General features: G+C 39.3%; 1 protein-coding gene across 1 annotated transcript in view; it reads right to left on the bottom strand.

Moving 5' to 3' along the window:
- Nucleotides 1-799: 799 nt before the first annotated feature.
- phkb (phosphorylase kinase, beta) overlaps nt 800-9901 on the bottom strand; it is a 145938-nt gene continuing 136836 nt past the window's right edge. The window contains exons 14-15 of the mRNA XM_015375180.1: nt 6351-6406; nt 800-908 (exon numbers count right to left, since the gene is read on the bottom strand). Of these exons, the coding sequence (XP_015230666.1) occupies nt 800-908; nt 6351-6406 (165 nt within the window). The remainder of the gene's footprint in view (nt 909-6350; nt 6407-9901) is intronic.

The following is a 9901-nucleotide window of genomic DNA, read 5'->3' on the forward strand; positions in this document are numbered from 1 at the left end:
TGCTTCGTTGATCTGATTGGTTTATTTGGCCCGTCTATCACCAACATAGGCCAATCAGCTAACCAGTATTTTCGCCCCTTCCCAAAATTACTTCTACGGAAGGTGTCCAGATGGATATGCGGAGCAAATCCATCTGGCGGAGTCAGGTTAGGAAAAGACCGCAAGATGCGCACCGGCTTTACCATCCATGTTTACTTCCGTAAAAAAAGAGCATGCAGGCCTGTGATGGCATTGCGTCCTCTACAGCACATGCGGGAGACTTGCGTTGTATGACTGCAGGTAACACAGGAGATCATATAAAAGTCGCATATATTTGGGAATATGAATGGCAATGTAAAAAAATCGGATTTCGCCAAAAAAAAAAATCGGAATTGATCATCAAGGCCTGCAGTGTGAACGTAGCCAATGTAAGAAAACTGCTTTATGCAGAGCTCCACTGCTCTGTTTTAATCCCCCCAGCTGTCTCTCTGACAGTAGGAAATAAAAATAAGTCACCCAAATACTAAGATAATTCCAAAATAAGTCCAAATACTATTATATATATTTTTGTTGTTTTTTTAGAAGGAATCGGTGCTCGTGTTTCATTGTCTTTTATGACAAAACCATCTTACAAGTAAGCCTTGTATGATATAATGGCAACTTAATAAACACACACAATTCAAAGAAAAACAAACCAATGGATTTGGAAGTATAACTTTAAAAAAATGAATACTGCTGCTGGGAAGACAGCTGAGAGAGTCGGTAGAAAGGATTGTGGAGATCTCTATGTTTTTTTTTTTTTTGCAAAACTTGTTGATGCTTAATCATAGTTTACCTTGACAAGTTCCTTCTGGGGCCAAATCTGGATTGGCTCAACTTGCTGAGGTGTTTGGGTCTGAATTCCATATGTGTTCAAAAACACCTGAAGCCTAAAGAGACAAAGTAAAAAAAAAAGGTTTTGAGAAAAAAAATAAATAAATAGAAATAGGGTTAATATATATAAAAGAGCAGGACACCAATATGATTATGTTAATACAATGGCCCAGCTCAAGTTGCAAACCTTATGCAATGAGACAATATATGTGATGGGGCAATGGCAAAAGCAGGACCAAGTCTTTTTGGTATAATTTTTAGTTATTAACAGATCCCAGAAGACTTAACTCTAAGCTTTTCAACAATTTCAATAGTGTGACAATCAAAAAGAAATTGAAGAACATATGCTCATTTAAATTTCGATACTCTGCAAAGAACATCAAGTAGGAAATTGGCTTTAAAGATTCTCTAATATCAACCTGGTTGTCAACTGGAAGCTAGAGCTGTTCATTTCAACCCTTTGCATACCTTATGCCATTACCTCCCCCAGCAGTGCTCGTCAACAAAGGCTTCATGTCAACAAACTGCAATTTTTTTTTTATCTATTTACAGCACTGCATTACAAACCTTGTGTTACATCAGTGCTTTCCTTAAAAGGCCTCCAGACAGACCCAAACTGGAGCCATCTCTCCCCATTTTCACATTCATTTCAACCAAGCAGAGTGCACAAAAACACTTCTGATAAGCTATTTTTGCATCGTCATAACCAGTTTGTTTGAATGACATACACAGATGAAATTTGGCAAAATCCAAGTAAAAGGATAGCTGTCGGTCACATTGAAACCATTTTTGACAAAAATTTACAGTGTTTGTAGGGCAGGTATTTGTTTGGACAGGGTTTTCTCCATCTCTTAACATGGATCCCATTGGGAGATGACATGAGCATCGTTGCTAACTAGTTGGCAAATTAGTGCTAGTAGGTTCCCAATGGGAAATTACATTGGGACCAAGTAGCACTAAATTGGGGACTTAAAGCCGATTTATGCTTGTGATGCCCCCCACACAGAGGTCCTGCAACCATCGTTGTGCACCTCAAAAAAATCCTGACTACGAGTCGGACGGTCGCAAACCCGCGCAGACCTCAAGCGGAAGTGCGCAGACAAACAAGCAGCTGTGATTACTCCTTCATATGCCTTTCTTGCTGTCTGTTTGGTGGTCCTTCTCGATTCGGTGCTGAGACGCACCATTTTTAAAGACCAAGAAACAATGGACAACTACGGCGAAAAGGTTAATCGGTCTTTTTTGCCAGCTCCATTAACAGAACCTGTTCCTCTTCGATGTCCGGCAACTCTAGATCCATCTCCGTGCCAGTGATATCTTGCAGACGCGCCATTGTTGTTTTGGAACACTGGAGCGGAACACTCCTCGCCGGCGCCGGCTAAGTTCTCGCGACCAACCACCGAAGTTCTAGCAAGTTCTCGAATAAGCTCCCCCTTGCACTTTGGGGGGAAACTGTTGTGCGTCCCTAGAAATTCTAGAGCGACAGTGCAGATCAATACCTGAACTGGTTGATGTGTGCGGTTGCAGAAGTATAACCCGCCCTTAAGAAACAACACTGTCAAGGAACGCTATGGTCAGCGGAAACATGCAGGAGGAGGAGAGTTTTGTGTCAGAGGTTGTGGATGAGTCTCCTCCATCATTCATTTTTTATTTAGAGCAGGAAAGCGGGGACAAAGATGTTGTTGAAGAGGACGCCAGGGTGTCAGAAGCTTCGTTTGGTGTAAAAGGCTTACAGCCGTACATGTTTGACCTCGCAATGCTGGCAGTTATGTTAGCTCTACGCCGTAGGAAGACACAGACGTCCATCCCCGGGAACAATCAATGGTAAAGTTATAAAGAGTAAATGATCCTTATTTCAACCGTTGCGTATATTAGCTGCGATATATGAATGAAGATTGTATGACTAAAAAATTTTGATTGACAGATGATCATTGATACATGATTGGCTGAATTTAGGTGTACAAGCTGACATATAACCAACTGGAGTGCATAAAACAAAGAAACCCACCCACAGACTTTAAGACTTTTTAAAAATAGAAATTTAAAACATTTTGGGACAATATCTACTGAAAAAGAATATCTTTATATACATGTTTAAGCCAGAATGATTTGACATTTAAATATGATTTCCCTACGACTTTCAGTCCCTGCAGACTTAACAAGCAATATTAATGTTTTAGTTATTTAACTGTTTTAGTGTTCCGGTACGATGTCATCAACTAGAGTGGCCATGGCCTTTGAGGTCAGTTTAAAGTCATACACAGACATTAATTGCAGCATATGGCTCAACTAGCCCTGTTTACACTACCCTGTGAAAACCGATCCGTTTCGAGTTTGGACGGATCTTGGATCAGTTAACCGTGCCAAGCTCAGTTCCTTACGACAGTTTACACCTCACGCTTGCACTGCTAATCGCCTCCTAGTGACGATCTACGGTACTACTGCTCTCTAGAGGGAAACAAGCAAATCTACATGACGGCGCCCGTAACATTCAAAAAGTTTGTTTGTAATTCTGATATTTTATTGTTTTTGGTGAGTCAGGCGAAGAAGGCAGCATTTGGTGAATTTACTTGACAAGAGTTGGCTTTTGGGAGGTGGATACGACAATCTAGTCTAATAGGGTCACCAGATTTGGGTTTCTGAAAAAGGGGACACCTTTTTTGACCTTTTTTGACACCTTTGATCTTACACTTTATAACTTATTTCCTCTGCTTTTCCTCACTCATCCAAAACACTTATTTAGATCAGTGTTTTCCAACCCTGGTCCTCAAGGAACACTGCCCTGCATGTTTCCTAGCTTTTACACACCTGTTATCAATTGATAGCAGATTATAAGGCTTTGCTGAACTGCAATCATCTGAATCAGGTGTGCTAAAGCTCAGAAACATCAAAAACATGCAGAGCAGGGTGCCTTGAGGACCAGGGTTGAAAAACAGAGATTTAGATGATCCACCCGGAAATAAAAGATTGCCTCTATACCTTTAAAGGGGTCATAGAATGCAAAACCGAGTTTCCATTGTCATTGATGAATAACAATGGTTCAGTGTTTGAAATGGACAGACAGAGAAGTTCAAACCCCATCGACACCTCCTTTCTCTGCAAATCTCACAATTCTAAAGTTGTTACCTAAAACGGGCAAATCCAAATGAAGCCCCGAGTTGACCTGAACTCAGGGATGTTGCCTTATTTGGTTCTGGCCTGTACTTGTGTCATGCCCCGGGCGGGCGGGCGGGTATGAAGTGTTGACTCCTGGGCCGCTGACTGGACCAGACCTCAGCAGAAAGCCATGAGCCGCCTGTCCTCAGCCGGAGGAGGGGGGCTGGAGCCCGTAACGGACATCCCAAGTCTCCCGGGAGTCTCCTAACCTGACTCCGCCAGATGGATTTGCTCCGCATATCCATCTGGAAACCTTCCGTTGAAGTAATTTTGGGAAGGGCGAAAATACTGGTTAGCTGATTGGCCTATGTTGGTGATAGACGGACCAAATAAACCAATCAGATCAACGAAGCATATGACGTACTAACAGAGCGACGACGAAAACACAACCACAAGCCAGGCTACTCTTGCCGAAACCAGTCGGGAGAAGAAATACTCTGTAATTCCGATAAAACTTGCTCGATAGCCACGCTAACGCTAGTTTCATCGGCTGAAGCCACCATGTTCTTTAGACTGAACTGTTGCGCTTCTCGTTGCGTCACACCTCAACCCGCCTCAAAGCCAACACTGATTGGACGTTCGTTTGGTGAACGGCTCCAAATTTTCTTTAACGGAGAGTCTCCAGACTGATCTGCGAGTGAAACCTTGAAAGCTCGCGAGATCAGGATGGCCTCACGAGGCTAGGAGTCTCCCTGATATAGATAGTTGTTCACAGATGCCCGCGAAGTGGAATGTGGTCTACCAGGACCATTTTGAATTTACCCCAGACATTTTTTTAGGTATTAAAAGTAGATCATGTCCAGGAAAAAGAGGATGTCTGGTCACCTTTCAGTGAGTGAGTGCTTGTTGCTGTGATGCGTCTTTCCTCAGCAGCTTCGCTTGTTGTAAACCAACCAATCAGAGCACAGCTAATCTAAATATTCATTATCATACGATAAAAGGAAGAAAAGCTGTCGTTTCATTCTGGGGCTTTTAACCAGGCTGCATTAGGGCTCATAGAACAGCAAATATGCCATTTTCAGCCCAACTAATGTTACACACCCTATTCAGAGACCTAAAGGACCAAATACCCTATAGAATCATTCTATGACCACTTTAATGAACAATAATTTTTCTGGGAGTAAATACAGTTAAGAATGTTTACGTGGCGATCTTTCGACATGAGTTATTTTTACTTATAACCGTTTAGGATCAGTGAATCCTAAAATCAAAGATTAGAAACAGAACAAAAAAAAAAGTCTAATTGGTTCAACCAAATTTCTAAACCCAATCCACATTCTAACAATGTGAAAAAGGGTATTTTCAGCTTGTAGCATATCTGTTACAAACAGAACCACAAGGTATCTAATTTACGTAAGTGTTCACAGCCTTTTTCTTATTATTGATCCAACTTCTGCGGCAATTCAAGCTTTTTTTTGCAGTGTATCTCAAGCTCCATTAGGCTGGATGGGAGATCTCCATGCACAGCCATTTTCAGATCTTGCCAAATGTTCATTTAAATTTAAGCTCGACCCTGATGAACAATGATGGTTGCAAACTGAGCCATTGTGCTGATTGGGCACTTCAAAGAATTATTTAAACTGGAAAAAATCTAAAGGATAATCAGTAAAAACTGTGATGACCTAAGCTGAATGTGGGGCTTCATGGTAGAAGCTGTAAGTATATTCCTTACTTTTCTATCTTTGATCAATTTGAAACAATCGTAAATATACATTTCCCTTTTTGACATAATTGAGTATTATGTGTTGAATTTTAAGTGAAAGAATAAATATATTTTTAGGATAAATGACTATGGAAAAAGTTCAGCAATGTAAATACTTTTTGTAAGAACTGTACCTCCATCTCACATAGGTGATAGACACTACATTTGATTTATCTTTACTACCCAATTAAGCTCTGATTAATTCTACAATGATCGAGATTTTTAAGTCAAACATGAAGCTCTGCTTCTTAAGATGCATTAAAAAAAAATGGATGAAATATAAATCTGTCAATCCCACGTCGTCTGTGCAGCAGCCACTGATTCAAACTGCGGTGAAAAGATGGTAATGATGATGATGTAGGTCCTTACAGGCGCATTTTCAGCAGCAGTAATTGAAGCTAAGGGTTTACAGGCTTCACACTCATTTGACCCCATTTGACACACACCCCAGCTGTCTCACGCGCATTTTCAAGAATTCATATACATTGACATGAGTTCACATAATTAGCAGAGTGACAGATGATGGTGTGACGATGGAGGTCAAACTCCACGATTAGCTGAAAAAGGAAAGAAGCCCAAACTCACCTCCCTTTATGGTGAAGCACACATTAAGATTTACACATAACGACACACATCTTACCTCTGGCTCTCCGCTACCAGGGCTACATGAATCACAGCGTCATTGTCTATGGGACCCTGTTGACGAGAGAGATTATCATCAACATTTGCACTAATGTCAAATCTGTTGTTAATTGCATGATAATGAGTGTTTTGTTCCCTACAAAGACTGTAAATACATTTTAAACATGGTTAAAAATGACAAATGTTTAAATATAAGAGTTTTTATTCAATTTCTTTTTCCTCTATCACATACTTTGTTCATGTAGTAGATCCTTTTCTTGCATTTTTACAAAAATAAATCTCTAAATTCCTGTCGTTTCAGTGTTGCATTTCATCTAACATCAGTGCCAAAACAAATCATAAAAAATGACTAATGTGAATGTAATTAAACCAGATGTGTGTTTGCATGAGTGGGAAAGAGAGATAACACAGAGGGAAGCAGGCGTCTAACTTAAAATTCAGCTCACTTACAGCTATACCAACAAAACGTTTTGTTATTGCTACCCACACTCGCACCATTCTGATGAAAGTGAAATGAGCAATAAAGGTTGACGGGGAGGTTCTGGGCAGACGGAAGCAGAAGGCAAATTAGCAAGGACAAAAGAGATGTAAAAGTCGGAGCAACGATGGAAAAAGATGTTTGGCTGTTAATAGATGATCTATCCGGCAGCTCCTCAGAGAAATGACTTTAAAGAATGAGAGGAACGTGAACGTCAGAAATGCGCAGAGGTTATTTGATCCCGCTTACAAGTGATACATGATTTTATTATTTTATCAATGATTTTATCATGTTCTTCTGTTTAAGGTGGAGTAGCAACTTCATTCAGTAAGCTGGATTATTCTTACGAATAGACTTTATTGACAGAGCTTTAGATTTTCGTTTTTCTTTCACCTTTTTACAGATGAAAAGACTGAACAGAGATTCAATTTTCATTATAGAAGCCTTAGATTTAGATCTACTAATTTCATAGTTTTATACAAGGAAAGTAGTACAATCCCCTAAGATTTTATTGTGATAAGAAAAGCAGCATGTTTGCTTCGCAGGAGAGAAAGATTTATTTCAGAAGGGGGATCAATGCGGCTCAAATGGCGGATTATCACACAGGAGTTCAAAAATATTCACAGTTTCTGTTCATTGCAACACTAACAGTTTAAGTTATTTAGATAACTCATCATCTGCTATTCATGGTTCGAGGGGCGGAGCGCCACCCAGATATCCGACGCAGACCAGAACCTTTGGTTGGGACCATTAAAGGGTTTGAAGACACACAGCTTTAATATTTTCATTAATTTAACAAGGGTTGGTACTTCGTCATCTATAATGTATGTTTTATTAAATTTGTCTAATTAGAAATAATTAAATAGAATTAACAAGCTGCCCTTTAGCCATTTAGCTACCTGCATCTGACTTTCATTACACCTGCTGTAGCTCAGAGCTCCGGCAGAATGTGAGTGAGACCTGAGAGTATTGGTTTTTGGAAGTTATAACGTGCTGGAGAGCGGGCAGCAATAATAGAGTCCACCTTAAAAGAGTCACAAGAAGACACATTTCTACAAGAAAAATATTCCTGGTTTAGGACTTTGGCTGGAATACGATGAAGGTAATCATCCGCGAATATACTGCTTATACTATACACAAGCTAGTCATCTTGATTGGGAGATGTTCTCAGTTGTGCAGCAACAAGGGTCGGCCACCAGCAAAGATCCTCTCTGATACAGGAAGCTCACTCGAACCAGAAAAACAGCAAAGTTTAATTGTGAAAATGTCATCGTGGGAAATTCTCCACTTTATGGAAAGAGAGTAAGTTTATGTAAAAAAAAAAAAGATAATAAATCACATCTGTGGCTAAATACAATGCCTTAATCCTGATTAATTGGCATCCTTATTCTCCTAATGCAACCTAAAGCTCTATTATATTTTATAATGGTTTTATTTTATGCACCAACACAAAGCTGAAGGTAATTGTGAAATGAAATAAAAAATTATTCATGGGTGAACGGCATTGAGTGCAGGAGTTTCGTCATGGTTTAAACACCTGTTCCTTATAAATTCAGTTAGTATGTGAAGGCCTTTTAAGCAAAAAGCCAAAACAAGAAAGAAAAGCAGCATCATGGTATGATGCTGATTTTCTTTCAGAGACTGACATGCTGCTCAGAGTTGATTAGAAAGTTTGAAACGGCAGTTTATTGTTTAACATAACTATGCGAATAAAACCCACACTAAACAGAATCAATTTGTCACGGCAACAAGACAAAACATGTAAAAATTGAAGGAATATGTATTCTTTAGCAAAAGGGGGGAAATCTTAAACCCTTCAAGCCGCTGTACCAATATGGATACACAACAGGTATAGAAAAGAAAAATCAAAATGGCAACAGATGCTAAAAACTAAATACAGGTAGATACGACAGAACGGCCACATCGCTCTAGTCATCTGGGCTATAAATGCACATTTCAGCAGGTGGGTAGAGTACCGCAAACATATACTCGACAAAGAATTATTTAAAAATATTGTCAAGTTAAAGTAAAGGCAGTCAATCAAGTAAGAATAAAAAATATTTCGTTAAAAGGCAGCTCAAGTACTGATCCTGAATCAATCTAACTTAATGTTTAGAAATCATGTAGACAAATGTTATGTGCAAGTTTTGGTATTGTATCTATTTTTGCAAAAACAAAGTCTATGCGAAAGAAACACTTAAGTCAATTTTTTTCTCAATATAAAAATGTATGAAACTAATCTTCACAGTGAAAATGGTAACATGTTAGGAAAAGGTAATACCTTCCACTGATTAGATTTAATGCAAAAACATTTGATCTTGGAGAAACTCAGATCAGCCAGTAAGTTTGCTAAGCAGGAGTAATGATGTTTTACAAGAATATAACTCAAGAAAAAGTAATAAGTATGAAGCATGTAATATAGCCCTATAAGTTATTTTGCTTTTATAATTTTACTCAAGTACATGTCACTAGTTACCAACTCTGCATTTCAGCAGATCTAAACACTATTTATAGGGTTTATACAGCAACGTGTAACTAATTCAATGCTTTTTAATGCTCTTAGAAATTTTTTAATGCCATCAACAAGTACCCATGAATATCATATATACACAGCAAAATCTTTTGTTATCTTTACGGTCGACAGGCTGCAGCCATGTCCTGAATTCGTTTTCCAGCCACTTTTGTTGAAATTTGTGTTTCCCAATTCTCTAGCTTTTTCTACGCCTTGTTAGGTTTATTATTTATACATCATGTGCATTGTTATTCTGTTAGCCAGATTAGACAGAGTAGAAGGCCTTCCTTCAAATGGTGGATGTCACTGTGTGTACGGAGGTCATCTAATCAGGACAGCCTTCATGTCTTTAAGAATACACAGGATATGGGCGCATCTTGGAGCCGGACTGTTGGAGGAGAGCTATCTGTAACCCTGAGGCATAGAAGCAAGCTGCATGGAGTTCAAGACATGGATGGCGTGTCAGTTTCTGATACGGACAGCTAAACATCAACATGATCCAACGCATAGACTCATGAGCTATAAGAAGGAGGAGATGACCTTCTTCGGGGCTCAAATC

This window comes from Cyprinodon variegatus, unplaced genomic scaffold (assembly GCF_000732505.1).
Source record: "Cyprinodon variegatus isolate N-32 unplaced genomic scaffold, C_variegatus-1.0 Scaffold114, whole genome shotgun sequence".
In the NCBI taxonomy this organism is placed as follows: Eukaryota; Metazoa; Chordata; class Actinopteri; order Cyprinodontiformes; family Cyprinodontidae; genus Cyprinodon; species Cyprinodon variegatus.